The sequence below is a fragment of the Triturus cristatus genome, chromosome 9 (assembly GCF_964204655.1).
Source record: "Triturus cristatus chromosome 9, aTriCri1.1, whole genome shotgun sequence".
Classification (NCBI taxonomy): Eukaryota; Metazoa; Chordata; class Amphibia; order Caudata; family Salamandridae; genus Triturus; species Triturus cristatus.
In genome coordinates, this window is record NC_140592.1 from 651,145,915 (window position 1) to 651,171,551 (window position 25,637).

The 25,637-nt window shown below is 43.2% G+C and overlaps 1 protein-coding gene across 2 annotated transcripts in view; it reads left to right on the forward strand.

Annotated features, from left to right (window-relative positions):
- Positions 1-25,637, forward strand: part of LOC146798442 (uncharacterized) — a 549,773-nt gene that overhangs the window by 474,798 nt on the left and 49,338 nt on the right. For both annotated transcript variants that reach the window (XM_085625710.1, XM_085625711.1), the window contains 2 exons: positions 18,497-19,021; positions 24,878-25,143. In XM_085625710.1, coding sequence (XP_085481836.1) covers positions 18,497-19,021; positions 24,878-25,143 — 791 coding nt within the window. The remainder of the gene's footprint in view (positions 1-18,496; positions 19,022-24,877; positions 25,144-25,637) is intronic.

The window sequence follows — 25,637 nt, forward strand, 5'->3', positions numbered from 1 at the left end:
GACAGGCACACACACAGACAGGCACACACACAGCCAAACACGCACAGACAGACACGCACAGACACACACACACACACACAGACAGACACACCCACAGAGACACACACACAGAGACACACACGCACACACACGCAGAGAGACACACACAGTCACACACACACACACAGAGACACACAGACACACACACGCAGAGAGACACAGAGACAGAGATACACTCACACACAGACACACGGATACACACAGACACACACACACAGACACACACACACACACACAGACACACCCAGAGACAGACACACAGAGACAGAGACATACAGACAGTGAGATACACAGACACAGACAGAGAGGCACACCGACAGAGAGAGACACACACAGAGACAGAGAGAGACACACACACACAGACAGAGACACACACAGACAGAGACACACACAGACAGAGGCACACACAGAGACAGGCACACACAGAGACAGGCACACACAGAGACAGGCACATGCACAGACAGAGGCTCATGCACAGGCAGAGGCACACGCACAGACAGACACAAGCACAGACAGACACAAGCACAGACACACGCACGGACACACACACGCACAGACAGACACGCTCACACAGAGACACACACACACACACACACACACACACACAGAGACTGAGACACAGAGACTGAGACACAGAGACTGAGACACAGAGACTGAGACACAGAGACTGAGACACAGAGACTGAGACACAGAGACTGAGACACAGAGACTGAGACAGAGAGAGATCGAGACACACAGAGACAGAGAGACACACACAGACACAGAGACACATACAGAGACAGACACACAGAGAAACACACACACAGAGAAACACACACACAGAGACACACACACAGATACTGAGACACACACAGAGACACACGCACAGAGACACACGCACAGAGACACACACACAGAGACACACACACAGAGACACCCACACAGAGACACACACACACATAAACACATACAGAGGCAGAGACACGCAGAGGCAGAGACACGCAGAGGCAGAGACACGCAGAGGCAGAGACACGCAGAGGCAGAGACACGCAGAGGCAGAGACACGCAGAGGCAGAGACACGCAGAGGCAGAGACACGCAGAGGCAGAGACACGCAGAGGCAGAGACACGCAGAGGCAGAGACACGCAGAGGCAGAGACAGACAGAGACACAGAGACAGACAGACTGACGTGTGTATGCTGGGTCTGGTGGCTCAGTGGACTAATGCATCCGCTGCAGGGGCCTGTGTTCGATCTCATGGTCACAGTTTGTTTTTACTCTAGCGCTGCCCCCCCACTGACCCCAACCCCACAGGTGTGGCCCTCAGCCACAAAACACACTGTAAATTTGGCTCCCGAGAGAAAGTTTGTGAGTACCCATGCTATGGAGGTAACCACATTCATATCATCTGGTTTAACACATCTGACTCCATAGTGTTTAAAGAGGGGAGAGAGCCATCTCCACCGGGCGGCTACATATTTATTACAAAAGAGCATAAAATTGGTTAGATTATCCAGACCACCAACACTACAATCACGACAATCGAATCGGCAATCAAACATATGTCGACATATATAATGAATTTCCTGGTTGGGAGGATACCTATTCGGAATCTAAAATATAATGTTCGCTTTAATTCAGGGCATGGAATGTCCAGATATTCTGGACATTAAAGGCCATAGGTGTTTTTGAAGTAATTACACGTAATAGAGGGCTGCGTTAGAGCCTGGCATACCGTAAAGTACTCTTCTTTAATCAGAGCTGCAGTATCCTGTCTAACACTTCCAGGAGCATCCCACAGAGATATCAGCTGTAATTCCTTCAACATTTTTTGTACATGTGACAACCATGTATAGCCTCGACAGGAGCAACTGGCTGTGACTTCCTCAAGGGTTTCTACGAAAACTGTGGTCTTAGGGTTTCTCACCAATCTTACCCAATAGAGAATTAGCTTGAGAGCAATAGTTTCTGATATAGCAATAAAATTAGGCTCTGCGTACAGTGCAGCTAGAGGGGTACCTGGTCTCCCTTAATGCAGTGAACAACAGCAACTAGCCTGTGACCAAACTTTGAACCAGAGGCATCTGAACATGAGATGAACATTAACCAACCTGCCCCATACATTTCCTGATAAAAATAGATGTGTAAAAGAGGCGAGGGAGCCCAGTGCCATGAAGACCTGATGTGCTAATAGCGACAGCCTAACTTGCCAAGTTTTTAAAGCCCTGTTGCAGCAACGGCTCATTTTACGTAATGTAAATATTTAGGACCCTTTGTGCTTGCTTTTTGTATAACCCCTGAGTGTGAACAGTAACATGCCCTTAACAAGCACTTTCTGAATGGTTCATGTGACATAGACTTAAAAACATATTCGCAAAAATACAGGCTAAATATAATGTGAAAATCTCGGTCATATCACATGGCAGAATTGTAGCTATGCTTCGCTCTTGATTCACTCACTTCCATAACTAACCTGGTTTGGCATTTCATTTTGAGTGCAAGTCCAAATTTGTACTGAGTTACGTTGAGAGGCTGGATGTTTACGGTGAGTCTTCATATGCCATGGTCTGGAATGTGCATTGTGTGACTTCCTTTGCTCCCCGCAGGGAGCCTTCACTCTCTGACTCATCCCATACCTTATTCTATTACTCTCTCCAATGCACTACCCTATTTCTCACCCCATACCTCTCTAAATGTATTGTCTACCTCCACTGTCTGACTCATCCTAAACTGCATTCTACTACTATGATCCCCAAAAAACCTTTCTAGACTCTTCCCTCCTCTACCCTTTCACAGACCCACTCAGACACTCACACACCCACTCACAGAAGCACTGACACTCATGAACCCACTCACAGAGCAATACAGCCACTTACACAGCCACTGACAGACCCATTCAGACACACATGCACCCACTTACAGACCTATTCAGCCACTCACACAGCCACTCAAAGACCCACTCAGATACTCACAGACCCACTTAGGCACTAATGTACCCACTCACAGACCTACATGGATACTCCTGCACTCACAGACTGACAACTTAATTGAAGCACTTGCAAACCCACTGAGACACTATCACAGACCCACTGAAACACTCACTCAGACACTCATGTGCTTACTCACAGACCCACTGAGACACTCACTCTCCCAGTGAGACACTGATCCAGCCACTCCTAGACCCATACAGATACTCACACACCCATTGAGACCCTCATGCACTCCCTCACACTCCCACTGAGATACCCATGCACATGGATGACATGGAACTCAACAAAGAAAGTAGAACAGAGACTTTCATGTATACACACGAAGAAACACAACGTATATATGCACTTTTCGAGGATACTACAGGATCCAGCACTAGCACAACCTCTGTTCAATCTAATATAAAGCAACTACTATATACATCCAAAAGAGCTATAAATCAACGCTTGCACGCGAGTACCCTCATCAGGTACCACAAGGTCCAACGGATCCCAAGAGGATTAAGGATAGCACTCAAATCAACCTTATGCAAGAACAATCCAAGATTCACATTACGTTGGGAAGCCATCCTCAACAAATGTTCACTCGACCTAATACTCCTGATTGTAGAAGAATTATCTAAACTATTGGAAGATTTGTCTAAAGAAATTGACGACCTCAGACAGGACATCTCTACAAATTTATCAGACACTGATTGGAATGCGACACTAGCAGATATCAATAAACAACTAGACGCATATACAAATGAAATTAACGAGAGAAAAACTAGAAAATTTAAGCGTGATACAGTAGATTATAAACTCGGAGAGGTCTACACCTGGGCCGATGTTTACGCTACAAGAAGACAACAACGCAAACAAACAGGTCGCACGTTTGAGTCAGACGCCACATCCTCTGACGACTCTTCTGCCATCAACAGACCTTCTACCAGTGCACCCACCAAACCAACCACGGAGTCTTCTGAATCAACAGAATCATTTCAAGCAGCCAGTGAAGAACCATCAACCAGCACTAACAGACAACATTTTTTAGGATTAGGTCCAAAACCACCAGGAGATCCAGGAGGAAAGTCCACGTCCAAAACCATCGCAAAAAGTACACGCAGTCAGAGAACCTAGTAATCAACATTTCCGGTTACACTCTCACACAATTTCAAATTCAAACTCTACAAAAAGGTACTTCATTTGTACCCACTTACCATTCTAACCAGTTGGAAACAGAAATCAGCCTTTTTAAATTCATGAGATCACTAAGATTGAAACACTTTTTTCATAACATCATCCAAACACCGGATACACCCAGAGAAAACACGTTACTTGGTCTAAGGAACAAAAGTACGTTTATGGCTCCATCCAGCCACAAAGCACTAGATGCTTTCGAAACAATTGTTAAAAAAGATCTCATGAAGATTACTTACCACACCAAAAGCACTTTTGCCAATTTGACACGAAAAGAACATGACACTCTCAAATACTTGGCTAACAAACCTGAAATTACCTTCAGAGAAGCCGATAAAGGGGGTGCCCTAGTTATCATGGATTCTACCTTTTACCATGACAACGTCAACGAACATGTTCAAAACTCCGATATTTACATGCCAATATCATCAGATCCTACCAAAGAATTCACAAATATTCTCATGATTATTGTGAACAATGCGTATGAAAAAGGCACCATCAAAGATGAAGACAAGAGATTTCTAATCAAGGAAAATCCGGCTATTCCATATATATACATGTTACCCAAAATTCACAAACATGCAACTAAACCCCCGTTCAGACCCATTGTATCGACAGTTAACTCAATTCATGAACCGGTGGGAAGATACTTGGACAAACACTTACAACCATCAGTCCAATCGATGTCAACATATATTAAAGACACCACCGATTTCTTAAACATCTTACAGTCAATACAGAATCAAATCACCCCTGATACTACATTAGCTACAATTGATGTAAAGTCACTATACACATCAATTCCTCATGACAAAGGACTGGAAGCTATAGAATCATTTTTACTTCAGACTGACAAACCTACCAATCTGAATATATTTCTCATGGAACTCATGCATTTTTCACTCTACCACAGTTACTTTGAATGGTCTGGAACGTACTATATGCAATGCTCAGGCACATCTATGGGCAATTGTGCAGCGCCCACGTACGCCAATCTCTACATGTATCGTTTTGAACTGGATCACATTCTCTGCAACACTGATTGGACAAACAACTTGATTCTCTACAAAAGGTACATAGATGATATCTTTATCATTTGGAAAGGACCGACTACCCTTCTGGTTCAACTGATAGACACTCTTAATACAGTGGATCATCGAATCGAATTTACCCACAACATCAGTAAAGAGTCAGTAACTTTTTTGGATACCCTCGTCACCAACACTGGAAATCAACTTACTACACAAGTATACACCAAACCCACCGACAGGAACAACCTATTACACTATGACAGTTTTCATCAGCCTTCCTTAAAAAAACATCTACCTTATTCGCAGTTGTTACGACTCAAAAGAATCTCCAGCTCAGATGAACTTTACCAATCTAGCAAAACTTCCTGTATAGACAAATTTAAACAACGTAATTATCCTGTTATGATCTTGGAAAATGCTATCACCAAAGCTGATATCCCTACCAGACAGGACTTGCTTCAACCTAAACCGCAGGTCCAACAAGAAATTAGATCCGTGTTCATCTCAAAATTCTCAACGAGAAGTCATCAAATCAAGAAAATTGTGCTAAGGTACTGGCCGATACTGAGCAATGAACCTGACTTCCAACACATCTTTGATTCACAACCTAGATTTGCATACCAAAGATCTCAAAATTTGAAACAACTTTTATCCACGCCCAAAAAAGAGCAAACCAGTGAATTCAAAAGCACTGTCCCCTGTTTGAACTGCGGAAACTGTAACTCCATTATTAAGGGTAATAAGATCGCACACCCTCACAAAGGTTTTCCCATAAATTTATCCGTAACAGCCACGTGCAACACACAGAATGTCATCTACTTACTCAAATGCCCCTGTGGGCTTGTTTACGTTGGCAAGACGGAGAGAAAAATACGTATTCGTCTGAACGAACACAAGAGCAACATACGCACTCACCAGGCAAAGTCTCCTATTGCTACCCATTTTGATCGTTTACAACATAACATTTGCCAACTACGTTTCTTGATTCTCGAACAAGTACCGATCATAAAAGGAAGAAACAACACCCAACATCTATTGCAACGTGAAATTTTTTGGATCAATAAGCTTGATTCGATTCACCCCAAAGGACTTAATGACCGTTTTGATCTTGGTTGCTTTCTGTAATGTTCTTTGACTCTGATTTGTTCTCCGATATTCTGAGTACACCTTGATATGAGGCTTATGGGCACACACCCATGAGCACCTGGGACCTCACAACCTTGTATTCCCTGATGCTCTACCTTAGTTGTTTATTTAGCCAGCTACTTGTTGCTATTATTATTAATCATGAATATTGCATGTCAGCATCTTCCAGTGTACTGTAAGTTTGTATTTTCCATCGTAATATGTGTTATTTTTTATTTGGATTCAGTATTTACCTCACACACTCCCTTATTTCACGTTACTTTGTGATTAGCTGGATCAATACATTGACAGGACTTTTTCCTGTCACTGGGCTTACTTTTCCCCTTTTTTCCAGACTACGTTTGATTGTATACTTATGTTTCTTCGCTTTTTCTCCTTTTACATTTCTCTTTGACTGTTTTACTCACGTTTTGACCGTATACGCACTCTTTACCTTTCACGTATTCTCTTAAACGAGAGTACGGAGTTGCTGTTACTTTATAATAGGCTTGTATTTTCCTATTTTTGATTCGTCTCTACCTCCGTTAACTAACCTATCGGCGTTACCTACGTTGGATGACACATTGACTAACATCGACGCACACGATTGGCTATGCAGCCTTGCACACCTGATTAGTGATAATCATCACCTGACATCTTTTAAAAACCGCGCGCGTCTCACAGTCTATTGACTTGCTGAGAAACCGGCACCTAAGACTGCTCTGCTTTGAATGATCTAACATCACGTAAGTGGAATACGCTACCTGATTACACCATTTTGCTTTTCTACACTCGCGCTGTTCTGCGTTTACTAATACACCTTTGGCGCTTTTTTTCATTTGGCACCTAAACTCTTCCTTCACCCCTTTCCTTCGATTTTCGTGTGATTTTCGCTCGCTTAAACCATCTTCAAACTCGTTTTAATTTTAATCACTCGCACTTGTTACGTTTCTCACTCACGCTATTTACTTTTTCTTCACACGGTCTCATGTTTACTTTCGTTCTTTGTCCGCACATAATTCAGCCTAACATTAATACTCGTTTTAAACGACTGACCGTCGACTTGCACATCTTATTTACAATTCTTTTTCTTAAAATAATTGTTCTTCGACACCACATCACGCACTCATCAACGAACCATTGCCTCACTTTAAGTACACTTCTTGAATGCTGTACACATTAACGCTTGTTGTTTTTCTCAGTTAAACTGGTTAATTTGCAATGTGAATTTACGTTTTTTGTATTTTGCTTTTTACCAATGTTGATACTTCCATATTTAGTAAAAGCTGTTCCCTTGTATCCTCCCTTTTAGTGCCGCCCCTGACGAAGGGCCGCACCGGCCCGAAATGCATTGGGCTATACCGAGTTATGAACACAATACACTCGTTTGTGATGTATAATCGCCAGTGATAACGATACCTTTTCAAAGGAATGATTAAATTCATGTGAACTGAATAAATTGATGAACTACATACAAACTTCGCTTGATTAATTTCTCCACCGGAGTGCAATTCGAGTGACACGCTTCCAACAAGAACGTGCTCTCACTATACCCATGCACTCACTCACTCACCCATACACTCACTCTCAAAGGTGATTGGTTACAGTTAGTAATTAAATGTAAAAAAAACTCACTTAAAAACAGAGATTACAGGGACGTCATAGTTAGGAAACAACATAAAAAGACTAGAAATTGACTAAAAAAACAAAGGTGACAGGGATGTTATAGTAAGGAAATCAAATTTAAAAAAAGCTTAGTAATTCACTGAACAAAACAAAGGTTGCAGGGACGTTATATTTAGATTTCACGTGTACAAAACCTGAGAAATTCAGCAGTTATAGTTACCTGAGCAAACTATAACTTACGCCCCCGTAATGCACTGTTTATGACCTCACATATTACAACACTTATAACATGGTCAGTGACATCACTGATGACATCTCAAATGACATCAATCATGACATCATCCACAGAACCACTCACTCACACACCCACTCAGACCCCACACAACGTCTCATTCACCCAATGACCTAACAATACAACCACTCACACACCCACTTACTCATTCACAGAGCCATTCACACACACACAGCCACTCACGTACCCATACACCTACCCACTGAGCGACCCACTCCCCATACACTTGCTCACACAGCCACTCGCTCACCTATATAGCTACTCCCACTCACTCACCCAAGTAGCCACTCACACACCCACTTACTCACCCATGCAGCCTCTCAACAGAGCCACTAACACACCCACACAACACCTTACATTCCCATTCACATATCCGTACAAGTACTCACACTCCTACTCACTCACCAATACAGCATTATTCACCCATTACGGTTACTCACACACCCACTTATTCAACCATACAGCTACTCGCGCACCCACTTACTGACCAATACAGGCACTCACACACCAACTCACACACCCATACAGCCACTCGCACACAGTCACACAGCCACTCACATAATATATGTTAGAAATACTTTCATTCATTAGTAGTACACAAACTATACTCAATTAACTTTCTCCACCACTCTGCAAACGTGCCTCCCAATGCACTACTAGTTGGGGGATAAAGTCCCCTTGGCTCTAGAGGGACCTTGGGGCCAAGAAGCACTCCTGGTAAGTCCTACACAGTGGAATTCCTTAGAGCTGGTCTGATGTATAGGCAGTAATATCTTGAAGGGTAGACAGATTTTGTTCTTTTCAATTGATATGTTTTCCTCCCCCAGTAAGCCTATCCCAACAGGCGGTTCCTTTTTCTCACATAACCATACAGGTACTGATACATCCACTCAGAGACTCTGAGAACCACACACACACACAATCACAGATCCACACAGGCACCCACATACCCAGAGACCCAGAAAACTACTGAGACACCCATTTACCCACTCATACAGCCACTCACATCCAGTCACACACCCATACAGTCACTGATACATCTACTCAGAGACCCAGAGAACACTCATACACCCACTCACAGACCCACACAGGTACTCACAAACCAACTCACCCACTCACACACCAATACAGCCACTCACTCACCCCCTCAGAGATCTAGAAAACCACTCCTACTAAGACACCCATACAGCCACTCACACAGCCATTCAGAGACCCCAAAACCACTCACACATCCATTTACACACTCATACAGCCACTCACACACTCAGTTACAAGCCCAGAGAACCAATCACACCTCCCCTCACAGACCCACACAGGGACTCACACACCCTCTCAGGCACTCACACACCCACATACACACTCATACAACTAGTGACACACCCACTCATAGACTCACAAAGTTACTTACCAAATTGCACACCCAGAACATACTCACGCACACATGCACTCTCACACAGCCACTAGCACACTCACTCACACACCCATACAGCAAGTCACACATATTTAGAGACCCAAAAACCCACTTGCACACCCATTCCCATACTCATACAGCCCCCTCACATACCTACTTACAGGCCCAGAGAACCACTCACACACCCATTCACAGACCCACACAAGCACTAACACACCCACTCACACACCCAGCAAAAACCTTACACACCCACACAACCAAAGGTTACAGGGGCATTCTAGTTAAGAAATGGCATTAAAAAATATAAATTCACTGAAAAAAAACAAAGTTTACAGGAATGTTATAGTTAGGTTCAGATTTTACACATACAAAACCATAAAAATTCAGTAGTTATAGTTCTCTTGTTACTATAACTTGTGCCCTGAGGCAACTATAACTAATGCCCTCACCATGCACTGCTAAATTCCCTACATATTACATCACTCGTGTCCTCGCCTATGACATCATTGATAATATCACTGCAATATTTGCAGTGAAATTTTTGATGAGAAAACCTTGCATGGCAAGTTATAGAAACCTTAGGGAATGTGTTATAGTTACTTGAAAGAACTATAAATATACAGATGAATTTCTATGGTTTTATGTGTGTAAAATCTGTCTGTCTACCTTAAACTAACCCATTCTTGCTTTAACAGTTTTAAGTTCAGTTCAAAAGATTTATTTTGGCAATGCATGCCATAAACATAATATAAATAATTAAAAAAGTCACACAAACCTTCTACATAAAACCATAATCAACACTGTTTGCATAATATATTTACCCTAAAATGTAATCATCATCATAGCCATAATAAAACCCATAAAATTAAACTTCAATAAATTAGCAAGTTAAAAAACTAAGAGCTCAACTTTAATCTTATGAGCCACATCCAACCCAGGAACTTGGCAACAGAATATACATAATGAAGGGACAGATCGGCGCACAGTATTCTATATGCAACACTACTGCTCCTGGTGCCCAGATTCTTACATGTGGGCTTCAGCCATTTTTTTCGTGGGCCCAAATATGTTGGGCAGGCGATCAAAACATGAGAGAGTGTTTCAATTTTATCGGTGCAAAGAGGACATTTGTTGTTAGCGTTGGAAGACCAGTTACATGAAAAAGATTTTATTGGGAGGATTCCTATCCAGAATAGAAAGTATAGCCTCCAATCTAAAGGCTTGGATATAATGGCCCATTAAGGCGCATGGAGGGGGGTGGGTTCAAATTCAAAGAATCTCCCTGTCAGTGAGATGCTCTCAATTGCTCTTAGATAATCTGCCATTATCATGTGCCAATAATGATCTTTTATTTTTTCTTTCGAGGCGAACTGTACACCAGTTAGGGTCTCCCATAAAGACTGCATTCCCATATTGGTCAATGTTCTTTTGATATTATGGAGCCAATCAGTCTTCTGTGAGCTGTCGGCCTCCATAACATCCCTCAGAGCTTAAGCATAATTGACCAGCTCAGGGGTGAACCACATTCTACGCCACTATAAGATCTGAAGGAGTCTTGCTGTATCTAATAAGTATTTTCGGCCCAAGTCAAAAAGCAAAGGTTTGAGGGGTGTACTTTGTGGAAAACATATCACATTTCTCCAAAAACATATTCTCTTCCACAGTGAGTGGGGCTAGATTCGTAAAACCCTAAAATTCCAAACTGTAGAGAATTGAGCCCACTACTTTGGCTTCATAAATCAGAAGAAGCAGACTAATTGGCTTAGTAAATGAGCTTTTAAATTCCTTAACTAATGTGCCTGCTATTTCATGGTGTTTGAGGACCATTATTTCGACTTGTGATTTCCAGGACTAATTTTTGGCCAAAGTAACTCCTAAATAACTAAAAACATCAGTTTGTTCGAGGGAATCAGCATCCAGCTTCAATGCCCCTAAAAGACTTATGTTGATTAAATGCCATGAATTTCATTTTGCCAGAATTAATAACTAAGCCTCGAATCCTGGAGAATTACTCAAAGCGGAGAAGCATGTGTTGCAAACCACTAGGGGTTTTTGAAATTATAAGCTATCATCCGCAAATATTAAGTTAGGAATCTTTGTACCTGCTAAAGTCAGGGCATCTGTTGAGCAGTTAGCCAAGAATTGGGAGATGCCATTCAAAAATAAAGAGAATAGTGTCGGACCAACACACACCGTTGGCGACCCCCTTTAAGTATTGGAAATCGGTCGGTAGTGTCACCCTGAGTGGTCCATCGGACTTGGACAAAGTTTCCCTCGTGAAGGTGAATGATTAAGGAAAACAGGACCATGGGCATACCCAGGTTGTGTAGTACCATCCACAAGACTAAAAAGGGAGCATTCATACTGCCCTTGGCGATCAACTCCATCCACCAATAAAGTAGCCAGAAATGAAATACTTGATCAATGGTACTAACACGCTCCCGAAAGCCCGGCTGTAGGGGAGGGAGGCTGTCATGTGCGGAAACCATTCCTGTACCTTTGCTAATATTAGGTGTACCACAACCTTTTGTATTGAATCTTTTAGGTTTATTGGCATATAGTTACCTGGTAATGATATGTTACCTTTTTTGAAGATTGGTATTAGCTCGGTGCCTAGCCAAGAATCTGGCATGGGGGCATCACAAGCTATTACATTGGCTAGCAATAATATATAGCTTTACCAAGTAACCCTGTCATGCAAAAAAAGGTCAGCTGGTACAATATCCACGCCAGGAGCTCTACCCCCGTAACTGCATCTAAGGCTGCTTTTACATCTGCTACTTCAAAAGTAAATTCTGCAGAGAATGTTTTTTGAACAGGCTGACATTGTGCATAGAGCACCACTTTTGAGTATCTGAATTTAGTCCAACTCATGTATTCACCTTATCTGGTAAGGCGTATAAATCCCCCGAGGAATGCTAACTTTATTTATCTTTTATGGCAAATGTTTTATTATTTTTTAGTCTTTATCATACTAGATGCTCTAGCATTATCTTTAGGTTGCCCATTGATGTCAGTGCTATTATTGAAACTATTAGGCAATTTAATCATGGTTTTATTTATTTAACCTGTTTATTGCGAAAGCGATCTGCCTGAACCCTTTAAGCTTGTGCTGTCTAGCATTCACTTCACTGTATCATTATCTGAAGATTTTGAGTTCCAGCTGATCAAAATTCGATCATTCAAATGACATAAAACAGGACATTTTCCACAAGGTGGGTCCTTGATGTAAATTGTAACCTCAAGGTGAAAAAGCTACCCAGAATATTGATATCCATATGCAATCCTTTGTCGTAAGAAATGCCTCTTTTGCATGATCACCCGCAAAGTTTTGGACTGATGCTGCTGGTTTTGCGACTCTGAGACTGCACTGAGGCCTGTTAACCAGACCACAGGGCCAGTGCTCTGACCCTCACAAGTCTATGTTTGATTGGCTTTTATCCAATTGGTACAACTTTAAGTTAAAGTCTCGCACCAGGGCTGCTGCACTTATTGTGGATATGACAATGTGAAAGCATATCTCCCGGCCTGCCACTGCAGATTGTCATAGCAGTTGTAAACTGCTACCTCGACTTTGCCATTTAAACGAATGGCAAAGCCCAAACCTACCCTTTTCATCTATATAAGCCACCCATTCAGCAGGCCTATCGAGTGCTGTGGCAAGGTACTGTATATTAAAAGGTAGGACATTAGGAAGAACCCCATGTTGTTTTTACTGTAGAAAGGATAGTACCCCCATCCGCGTCTACAGGGTTACACGCTGATAACTCAGCTATTCAAACTTCTGAATGGATATATTAGGTACTTCAAGGAATCAAAATAATCGTTGCATTAAACCCAACTTGATGCCCAAGAATTAAAAGGAACTTTTAAAGAAATGCAACTTTAGGAAAGTTGCCGCTTTGTTTCCCATGTTTTCCAGTATGCCATTAGCAGATGCTGGCAACCAGGCAGTCCTCTGACCTCCTGGGAGAAGAATGAACGACTCCCAGGAGCGGAAACAATAGAGGCCTACCATTGGAAGAGGTGTTACCCCCTCTGGCAGGAGGCCACCCATGAGCACAAATGGTGAGCTTCAAATAGGGAAGCCACCTTTGAAGGACAAATGGTGGACACATACGAAAGGGGTGATGTGACAAGTTGTGCCCCTGGGAGTTCCTCCTTACCTGTACTTCGCCATATCGTCCTCAAGATTGACTCCATCGGCGTCACGAAGCCTGAAAGAGAAAGGAAAAAGGGGTTAAACTGACCCGCACCACCGTCACCCAGACAGTAAAAAGCGACTTACTATAAACAGAGAGGCGGGCTCAGGGACTGGGAGAACTAACCCTGTGACGTCCGGACTGAAGAAAGGAAAACTGAGAAGCCTGAAGGGTGACGAAGGAGGAAGATGCCAACAGCAGGATATAAGAGTTAGAAGCTGCCAGAGGTTAGGGAAATGTTGATTGGGACACCGCGGAGCAGAGGAAGACAGTGGACACCCCGGAGCCTGGCAAAAAAGACGTCAAGCAGGGGAGACCCGAAGGACCCCCTCTCAGTAGAGAGGACGTGTCCGGTCCAGAGGAATAGTGGATTGCCCCAGAGGACGCTGAACAGCCAGAGATGCTGCATATCGTGTGAGTACACAAGGTTTGAAGTACTATATACAAGGAGTGAGGCAGAGGAGATGCTATACATGGGAGTGTTGGTTAAGGGGTACTCTACTATACAATTTATTCTTGTTTTTCACCTAAATGCCCCTAGCCTGCAGAGCACTACATATCTCAGAAGGCACTGGGGTAGAAAATAAAACTGGATGACGGATTTCTCATTTTGGAACAAGGGGAACAGACTAATTGAGAAATCCTCTGAATATCTTGAGCCTCCCTTTACTCTGCCCTAAACTCCCATGACTCTATATGGTATAGAGTTGACTTGCATACCCTGAATAAAAGAGGTGGGGAGGAGACCTAGAGGTTATCTGTTGCTCTTCCACTCAGTTCTATATATACCCCATCTATTTTTTTTGTTCATTATTATAAATTGTCAAGCACCATTTTCAGCCTGAGCACTAAAGGAGGTGGTGAAGGTAGATTATTGAATTTCCCTTGAATAAATATTTACCACTACTCTCTTTTATCCGAGTTTCCGGGGGGTCCTTCCACATCTGAAGACCTAGAGGGAGATAAAAGAAAATAAAGAAAAGCTCACCGTCATTTCAGGATGATTCCTCACATATATAAATAAATAAATATTTGTTTGTGTGTGTTTTTACGTGCAATAAACACAAAATAAAGACACCACTGCAAAAAAAAACCGAGCCTCCTCGCTTATATATCCATTCCAGTCTCCTGCAGGTTGCTCTTTTGTTCGGGTAAACGGTTTAGCTTCTGGGACAGAGAGGGGAGACCAGTTACCAAACTGTGTCTGTCTTTTGGAAAGGTCACTCCTGAGCCCCAGACTGAAGAGGTGAATTCCATGATTCAGTTGGCTGACTCGCTATTGGATCAACAGGGTAACAAAAGCTGAGGAAGCCCATCCTGGCTAGTCAGTGGCCACAATTGCCCGATTGTCACTGACGTGCAGCCAAGGAGTTCATGTCCCTCAAAAGTTGCACCTGAGTCTGGGGAGAGTCATCAGAGTGCAGTTTGGTTGCACAAGATGGAAACTAGGCTTCAGGAAAGGGAACTGCTGGTTTTGCTATGACCAGGAGTCTAATAGCAACTGGACTTTTGCGGGACTCAAGAGGACTTAGAAGGACATATTTCCCTGTGGCCAAAGTCACCCCTATAACACCATGGACCAAGAAGTAGCCTCAGGAAGCTCCCCGTGAACAGCACAGCATCCTCAGCAATCCTACAGCATCTTCAAAATCATTATCCTTTGCACCCCAACCACTCCATTAAAGTCTATGGCAGTTTGCCTGTAGAGCCTGGAACTGGACTTGAGACTGCTTTGGTGACAAGGCAACTGTCCTAGAAATTCCAACTAGCCCCTTGACTTCCCCCCGCCCAGGTTGTTGCCCCAAAGGGGGCATAGTAACGAAACACAACTCTTTAAAAGTTTTTACAAAGTTTCCGCTAACCGCAGTAGTTGATAATGCTAATATCCGTTTTGAATGAAAAGCTGCAAATTACATTTTACTTCAAAATCTACATCTCCAGAACCCTCAAGTTGATTTTTTTCATTATGGTGTCTAAAATTCATAAATATTAGAACTCTTATTAAAAAACTGGTGTTGACCTTCTTTCGTGTTGTGTGACTTTCCTATTTCTTTATTTTGGCTCTTCTAAATGCTTTTACACTTGTTCCTTTGTGTAAGCCTTACTGCTGGAAGCCACAACTACTTAAGGTTGAGCTAAGGTTTACCAAATAAGCCTGACCGGACCCAAGTTGGTATTATGAGTGTATTACATGGTGAGGTCACACAACCACACAATATAATATGCCCCTTTCCTCACATATTATGTATGCCGACCCAAATCAGCTGCTGCTAGTTTTAATAGCTGCGCAGGTTTAAAGGATTCATGGGAGAATCTTACGGTACGTCTTCACCTGCCTCAGTCCCCTGTCCTGTTAAACACCTTGTGTCTGCCAACTGACAATCCCTTGCCTCTGCCATTCAAAATTAAGAAAAGGATAACTGTATTCTGAAACCATCCCACACCACCCTCAACAGTAACTCTACCTTAACCCTCTCCAATATAAAAACAATAATATCTGATCTCGTCCCATCCATTCCCACCAAGCTATGCATATAAAAGTTAAAAAAGCACATGGCCTCCTGTGAACCATATAGTATCCATCTTGCCTACATTGAAAATATACCTGGCCTCCTTCCACCCAACCACCATCTGTGTCTTTCCTCCCCCTCTCTGACCAAATCCTTGCTCTCTACTCACATTGAGAGCTGCGAGCAGGCACAGTGCTGATAAGGTAATCCGAAAGCCCCTTGTCGAAGTTGCACATTTTTCTCTCTGTGTGAATTTGGGAGGTACTTGTGGCTTACTTAGGAGATGGCATTGAGTAGCTCTAATTCTGCTGATTTTCTTCCTTTGATCTGTGAACCTTTATCCGTGCTTGAGACATAATAAGGGAGTAGACATGCATTATATATCTCAATAAATGTGCAACAAATTAGTGACACAATAAAACTAGGACTACTGAAGAAAGTTAGTGGGTTTTTTAAAGTCTCAGAAACAAACTGATATAAATGAGTCGCAAAAGCATATTGTAAAATATAGTATAACGAGAATAAATCTAGCTTACCCTTCTCTACGCTAACTGTGGAGATGCCCTGATAACCTACGGGGAAACAGGGAACAGGTGTCAGTATGATGGAGTCTTTCGCAAAAGTGCTCCAAGCCTAGAGTGTATAGCATAAGGCTACACAGTGAGAGAAATAGCATAAGTGGTTTGTACCTCATGAAATCCTAAAGGTGCTCTCTAGCTAACAATACAACATCTATTAGCACAGGAAGTGTTCAAGGAAACCAGCATCATCCCTTTCCAGTACTTTTCTTCATCCTAGGTGGAATTTAGAAATATACAACTCTTCTTGCACACCTTCAATTGAGCACATTTGATTGTTCTTGAGTGTCCCTTCTCCGCTATGAGAACTCTTCTCCCACCTTATTAACGCGTCTTCGTGTCAACGCTTCCTCCCATACCTAGCTATCGCTACGAACAAACAATGCCCTACACTAACTAATGAAGCCTTGTATCTGCACCTCCAGAGGAGAGAACACTCAAACCTAAAAATTCTCATGTGAAAATGTAAACATAAAAATTCAGAAAATTCAGGCTCTTGGTTATGCTAATTTAACACAACAGTTAGAGTACACTTGGAGTTTGAATATAAGGGCACGCATGGTTCACAATTAATACATGCATGAAATATTATGTGGAATAAATCCTAACTGTATAAAATTTGGAATTATATTGTTAAACATTCATATGATTATGAACAAGAAATACATTTCTATTTAACAGTAGTAGTATGCACACGTTAAATAATCCTGCTGAGTTATAGAGCATTTCAGTTTGAAAGCCCTATTGTTATATTAGAAAATTAGAACACAAGAAATAAAGAAATAATAATTTACATAAATCAACATAAATAAGTGACGTGTAAAGGAGGAGCCAAGTTAAGCTGACCCAGCGTCTTGCACAGGCAATTTACTTCCCATGTGTTCCCGCCTCTCTCTTGTGTATGGAGCCTATGGAGCAGCAGATAAGAGTGGGTAAGACCGCCTGTCCACACTCTTCCACTTTGTTTGAGGCTCTGGGAACCGAGTGGGAGAATGAAAGGGAAAGCAATTGTTTCCCCTAATGACTAAGAAACAGGTGGAAATAGCTTTTCTTCCTGGCTGTTACTACATCAAAACCGTGAATAACTTGATTTTGGATTTGGTTTATTAATGCTAATGCATGTTGGGTCTTGGAGACCTGTTTATTTTCTGCAGTTTCCACTCCTTGCCCTTCTCCTGGCCTTTCAGCAGCCAATGGGTTGTTGAAAGTCTAAGGGAAGGTGAGAAGTCAAACTTTTATTGCCATTGGTGGTCTTTTGTATGGGTTTGTGTGTGATTTGCCACTCTTTGCATGTTGGTGAATTGCAGTCCATGATTGCACCTCTTATGCTGGGTTGCCTTCTTGTATCTGTATGGTCAGCCCTACATCTGAGCATGTAGTGACTTCAGTTTTGTATCCAAAATTACTAAATGAGTTGATTTATTTTGTAGAAAATCAATCGCAGACTGATTAGGTTTACATACATTGATAAACTTACTGTATTTTCTCTATGCCTTGTACTGAATTTTAATACTTTTACATATATTTTTCTCATTTAGAAGTGTGGAAGATTGTAGTGCTGCATATATCCGGGAAGCATGATGATATTAACAAACTGAAGGAGGAAATCTTTCACCTCACAGAGCGAAACTTGTTTAAGGATACCATAGCCAGTGATGGACTTCCAGCTCTCAAAGACACTGAATGTGTTCAATCTTTGAAAGGGATGAGCAGCCATTGCCTTCTTATTCGAAACACAAGAGGGATTCAAATTCAAGGTTTGCTGCCTTATGCTGCTATTGTCCGTGGGAGAGTGGAAAGCCTCCTCCGCCAGAATCTAATCCATCGGTTCAAGGCTGAGGCAATGTCTAGGCGTGTGCAGTGGGAGTATGAGGACAGAGGGCAAATCATTTTGTTCAATTCCTCTGCAAATCTATTGATCGAGAACACCTACGGGAAGGATGAAGACTTGCTCAATCTCACAATCAATGGATATGACGTCAAGCTGAAGATAAGGCAAGGTGCCGGCATGATACTAGGAAGCCAAAATCATTTCAGGATCAGAAGAGTAAATAAGATATCCGGTAAGAGTTGTGAAACAATTTTGTTATTTTCTCTGTTCTAACTCATATTATTAGAGACCCGAAAGTAGAAACACATAGAAGGATAGAGTCCTCCCATGGTAAAAACATGGCTATCCTATTTGTTCAGACACAGAGGTATTGATTGTGTTTGATATGAACATGAGTATGGAAATAACTCTTTCTATGACATTATTATTTTTAAAAAGCTATATAGAATATTTGAATGCAAGGGGTGCAACCCTTACTGACATATTATCTTTCATTTGCCAATGATGTCACATCCAGAGTTGTTAATTGTGCCAGAGGGATTCCATAAGACAGTAGCATAACACTTAAGTGCGCCATCCTGTCCTTTCATTTTATAGCACTTGCTCATATGTGCCTATGTGCAACTGATAGCCGGATTCTGTCCGCGTCCTGCTGCACTCCACGTAGCCCCCCTTTTTTACAATCGCTTGTGCATTCCCAGTCATGTATTGCACAGCATACTGAGGGAGAAGTGTGTCTAACTCCACAAAAGTGATGACTGCATGCACTGACTTTCAGGGTGAGGACAGGTGTCCCAGCTCTGACAAGCCAGCTGGAACCAGCTGGCCTATACATTTGAGAGACGACAACCTCTCCGCTACTGGCAATGGCAGTTGTGGTCTCTGGATGCAAAGTACTCAGTTACTCTTTGTGATCTGTGTATTCCTGCCCTCTGTAGCAATGTCAACAGATCATCCCATTGTCCTTCTTGGGGACTAAGAAAGAGTTCAACAAATCCTTACTAGCTATCTGCCAAGACTGAGCACATGGGAGACATCAATTCCAGGTAAGCTCTGAACAGGGGTTGATCATTGCCTAGACTCACTAAGGTACCCTAAGATGGACAAGGGACTACTTACAACTAGAATATTGAGATCGATGACTCACTAGCGAGTATGATCTCTGGGTTGAGCAGCCAATTGCGAGCAAACATTCTGGTTGTGGGAGAGGCTTCAATCATCATCATCATCATCATTTGCACATTTAAAACTTAAAACTTACTATCTGTGACTTCTTGGTCCCTGCTAGCTCCCCTGCCCCGGTCCACCACGGCTGTGTGCCGATTGAGTGGAGGGCGTACCAGGGAACAGCGGGTCCAATCGCGCAGCATTTCCGGTCTCTGGGAGGGCGGAGCCAGGCTCCTGCGCTCTCCGCTACAACAGACCGATGGGCCAGCGGACGCGCAGCATTACTGGGGGAAAGCTGCTGCTAAACAGCGGTACACTCAGGCACTAAGCGGTAATTTTATTGGCTGGTCTTAAAAGATTACAAGTTTTTAAAAAACTTATTTTTATCCTGCTGCTCGCTCACTGTGCTCACTTTGATCATTTGCTCATTTGCACATTTAAAACTTAAAACTTACTATCTGTGACTTCTTGGTCCTCGCTAGCTCCCCTGCCCCGATCCACCACGGCAGTGTGCCGATTGAGTGGAAGGTGTACCAGGGAACAGCGGGTCCAATCGCGCAGCATTTCCGGTCTCTGGGAGGGCAGCGCCAGGCTCCCGTGCTCTCCACTACAACAGACCGATGTGCCAGCGGACGCACGCAGCGGGCGCGCCACTGGCGTGCCAGAGGCGCGCCCAAGGCAAGCCCGTCTGCGCCCATCCGCGACCGGATGGGGCTAGGGGCGAGAAACCCGAAACCCTGCCGGGGACAAACCGGACCTAAGCACCCAGAGATATACAAGAGATGCACTACTAGCTCTCTCGCACCACCCAGGCCTTGACTGCTCTCACTGTCCTAAAACTTGTCCGGGAGAAACACATGGCCCATTCTCTTGCAATTCATGTAAATGGTGCAGTCTGGGACAAAGCCAGATAAGAAAGCAGTCAGAACTCAACACTCTTAAACTATCATGCATATACTTTAATGCAAGGTCAGTCCCGAAGCATTCTATCAATATCTGGGACACTCTTAATGAAAAGAATCCTGATCTCGTATTTATTACGGAAACATGGCTGGACAAAAACAACTCCCCGGACGTTGCTAATGTTCTACCAGCCAACTACAAAATTGTTAGCCAAGACAGGAAAGATCGAAAAGGGGGAAGGGTAGCGATACTGTTTAAAAACCATCTGACCTGCCTGCCCATACGAGTAACCCCTCAAGATGAGATCGAAACACTATCCTTCCAAATACTCCACAAGCGTTTCACTATGTTTGCCGGCGCAGTGATATACAACCCTCCTGGTTGCCAAGCCAATCTAAGCACCAAGCTACTTACCCAACTCTTACCTGTCTGCATGAGACACAAGAACTACCTAGTAATAGGCAATTTCAATGTCCATTACGAAAAACTCGATCAGCCGGTGGTCTCACAATTGGAGAGCGACCTGCAGATTCTCCAATTAAAGCAAAGGATCATGGAGCCCACTCATATTGCAGGGCATACCCTTGACCTGCTTTTCTCCAACATCAACTCCACTGTCATCCAGGAAATCAAACCACTAGTATGGACAGATCACTCACTAATATCATTTTCATTGGAACTGCCAACCAAACTAGCGCATCCAAGCAAGCCCGAAAGGACAAATAACAGAACATGGAGGCTAGTTACTGAAACAACATTCCTACAACACTTTCCCCTTTCTAACACTCTATCCCTGAATGTGCTCTCAACAAATCTAGCCGCAGCACACCTGGAGTCCGAAATCACAACTACTTTGAACCAAATTGCCCCCAAACTTAAGTCCAGTCGATCAAAAAGACCTCTCACTGAGAAATGGTATACACCTCAACTCAAAATACTTAAAAGAAAGTGCCAACACACTGAACATCAATGGAGACTGTCCAAACTCGAATTAGATAGATCTCAGTACAAATCTGAACTTAAAATGTACAATCACGCCATAAAAAATGCTAAAAAAAGCTACTTTGTGCAACGAATAAATGAAAATTGTAACTCAACCAAAGAGATTTATAAAATAGTGAAAGAACTTTGCAAACCAACCAGCATGTCCCAAACTATTCCCCCCTCTGCAGAATCCTGCGAAAAAATCTGCAATTTCTTTTCGGACAAAATTAGTCAAATATACTCCACTTTTAATCCCACTACAGAATTAGACATCACGAACCAGAATGTTCAGACCCCACATCCAGAAGCAATGTCTGAAATGAGTAAATTCGCTCCCCTCACAGAAACTGAGGTGTTGAATGCAATGGGCGAAGTTAAGTCAGGATCCCCTCTGGATCCCTGCCCACACTTCATTTTTGCTCGGACAGCCTCTACCCTTTGCCCATATGTTACCCAGCTTCTCAATACATCTCTCAACACTGCCACTTTCCCAGACATTTGGAAACAGGCAGTAATTACTCCTCTGTTAAAAAAGGCAGGGACAGATGTTCTCAATCCGGAAAACTACCGTCCAATCTCCCAACTTCCATACTTATCCAAAGTGCTGGAGAAACTGGTGAACAAGCAATTAACCAACTTCCTTGAATCTAATGACCTACTGGACCCCTCGCAGATGGGTTTCAGGGCTACCAACAGCACTGAGGCTACACTACTGGCAGTATCAGACAACATTAGGTCCTGTACCGACCAAGGAGGAGCCATCGCTCTGATACTTTTGGACCTGTCGGCGGCATTCGAAACGGTATCCCACAACAAACTGCTGGAAACCCTCTACAAAAAAGGAATCTACTCCACAGCGTTAAAATGGTTTGGCTCATTTCTCAAAAACTGAACACAAACAGTTCGACTAGGTCAGCTCCAATCTAAACCCAAGATCATCGGCTGTGGTGTTCCTCAGGGAGCATCGCTAAGCCCCACGTTATTTAACACCTACGTCTCATCCCTGGCAGAAATCAGCAGAAAATGGGGTATTGGCATTTGCTCCTATGCTGATGACACACAGCTAATGGTAGCCCTCGAAGAAAGGCCTGAAGCCACCAAAATAAAACTACATAACTGTCTCTCAGAAATGGCACAGGGGATGCAGAAGCACTGCCTTAACTGAAATCCTGCTTTTTGGAGAGGCCAAGGGGATCTGGGACGCCACATGGTGGCCACAAACACTCGGGACTGCCCCAACCCCTAAGCACTGCACAAACAACCTAGGTATCTTCATTGATGATACTCTATCCATGAAGGACCATGTACGGGCCCTTTGTGGCAAGGGTTTTGCCACCTTGAAACTGCTACACAGTCTTTTTCCCTGGATCCCACTAGACTGCAGAAGAACAGTCATGCAGGGCTTGCTTATGAGTCAGCTTGACTACGTTAATGCTCTATTTGTGGGCATGAACGAGTCTCTCTTCACTCGGTTACAGGTGCTCCAAAATGCCGCTGCCAAGCTGGTATGCAACAAAAACAGATTAGGTTCAGCATCAAAGTGCATGAAAGACCTGCACTGGCTTCCCATGCGTCAAAGAGCGGTTTAAAAACTACTCAGCCATGCCCATAGAGCACTATTTAAAAATGGCCCCAAAATACTACAGCAAAGACTCGAGTTCTATGCCCCGACAAGAAACCTGCGGTCCTCATATCTGGCACTGGCCAGAACTAAACATATAAAGAAAGTAAGGTCCGGAGGGCGCTCCTTCTCATATCTGGCAGCTAGAAAATGGAACGATCTTCCCACAGACCTTCGACTCACGCCCATCTATCCGGAGTTCCGGAAAAAACTGAAAACTCATTTGTTCCCAATAAACTAACATCTTCCTGCCTGTTCCAGTAGGCTAATACCCTAGTTCATGCTGTTAGTGCCTTGATATCCCTTGGGATGAATGTCGCGCTCTACAAATAAATAAATCATGATTTACTTGTTCTCCCAGTACAGGACACTTCTCCATCATAAGGGTGTAGGATGGCACCAGACCGTGTATAACCATGATAAGGGCAGGCCATTGTCCTGTTCAGCACAGCTAAGAGGATTTCCAATGCATAATAAGCCACATTCTTTATTATATCTTGTACAACAGCCATTAAATAGAAAGGGTCTGAAGGTGACCCTGGCGCCTGCACTAGCTCTTATAAGTACGGCATGCTAACAATTGTGTTACAGCTTCCTGTTGAATTATATTGAACCAGATAAAAAACAGAAGAGTAGAATGATTTTTGGGAGTCTGGACAGATAAATGAACCGTTTTGAATTCACTGGAGTAGGACACTGGTGTTAAAATCACGGCTAGAACTATTGTAGCAGTCATGTGTCTCCGTCTGAGGGACCAAGGTGCGTATTGGACACCCTACCTTCCATGATGAGTTCTCCATTCTCTCATCGGGGGATACTGGGGTCAGACTTAATGATTCTGACCAGTATCTCCCTGTGAGATAACAGGGATTACACATCTCTGGAATGGGTAATAACCTACTGGAAATTAACTGTGTCCTTTTGCGCAGGTTTTCCCTGATGCCAGAGACTTAAAGGCAGATATTTACCAACTACTCTGAGTAACTGTTCAATATCTGTGTTGCGGGATAGTCGTAGGCGGGGTGGGTCAGGCCTAGTATAGGGTATTTGGGATGGTGGAAAAGCTGTAGAATGTCTGGGGGGGCATTGTCTGCTCCCCTTGTGGTGCCTGAGAGGGATTGTGCCTCTGCCCTGCATTCTCTGCGTGGGCTTTTGCTGGTGTGTCTGGTGTTAAAGGACATGGATTTTATGCGTTTGGAAACATCAAACCACTTGGAGTTGCTTATGGTGGAATTCCACACTGAGGTTACTGCTCTGGGCAACTCGTATTGGAGGCCTTTGAATGATATTTGGTATTTGCTTTATTGCTCCACAGACCTCAGTTCAGTATCTGTATATTGATTAAAATCAACTATGGTGATAGAAAGTGCCTCACTGGATTAACCAGCGTTTCTTTTCTGTTGTCAATTAAAGAGGCAGTTGCTGCAGAGAGGCCCCTAACTCTACTGTTCATGAAGGATGGCATCAGGAAGAGTCTGGAAGGTCTGGTGAGACAATCGGACGATGCAGAAAACGCAACCTTTGATGATACTTCACAGCTGAAGGAGAAGAACCCGAGCGAGCAGATGGCGGTGTTCAACATGGACAGAGAGAAGACAGCTACGCAGTTCACATTCACTCCTCTGGCAGTGAATAGTAATGTAATGAAAGAAGAAGAAGAAGAAGAAAAAAAGGAGCAGGTACAGTACAGTTGATTCATTGTTACAATGCATGCTTGAATGTAGAGACATTGATGAAGACTGTAGCCACTGTCCAATCGCAAGGAAGAACATTTTAATCCACAGCTCTTCAGATTCCTACCCAGGTTAGGGGGCCGTGCGTGCCTCACAGACCTTGTGGCCACCTACTGCAACCACATGGATTTTCTTGCAGTACCTTTCCCAGTGGAGATTCCAAGGGAAGTCCCCTAAACAAACTTGTTTTACAGGTTGCATACAGCGCTCAGAAGAGAGTTCCATGTAGACCACACACACCGTCATGCCCCACAGGTTCAGTGCAGGATTGACTGAATTAGGGTGCATGGTAAGCAGTCATGCTTTTGAAAGTCCTCGCTTAACATGACCCAGTGCTTTTAGCAGCATTCCGGATCCTGTGGTCTCCTACAGACTCTCTGAAATAATGGTACAGCAAGTGTTTTTGGAAGCAACCTGTGACGTACTAATTCTTGCTGAGA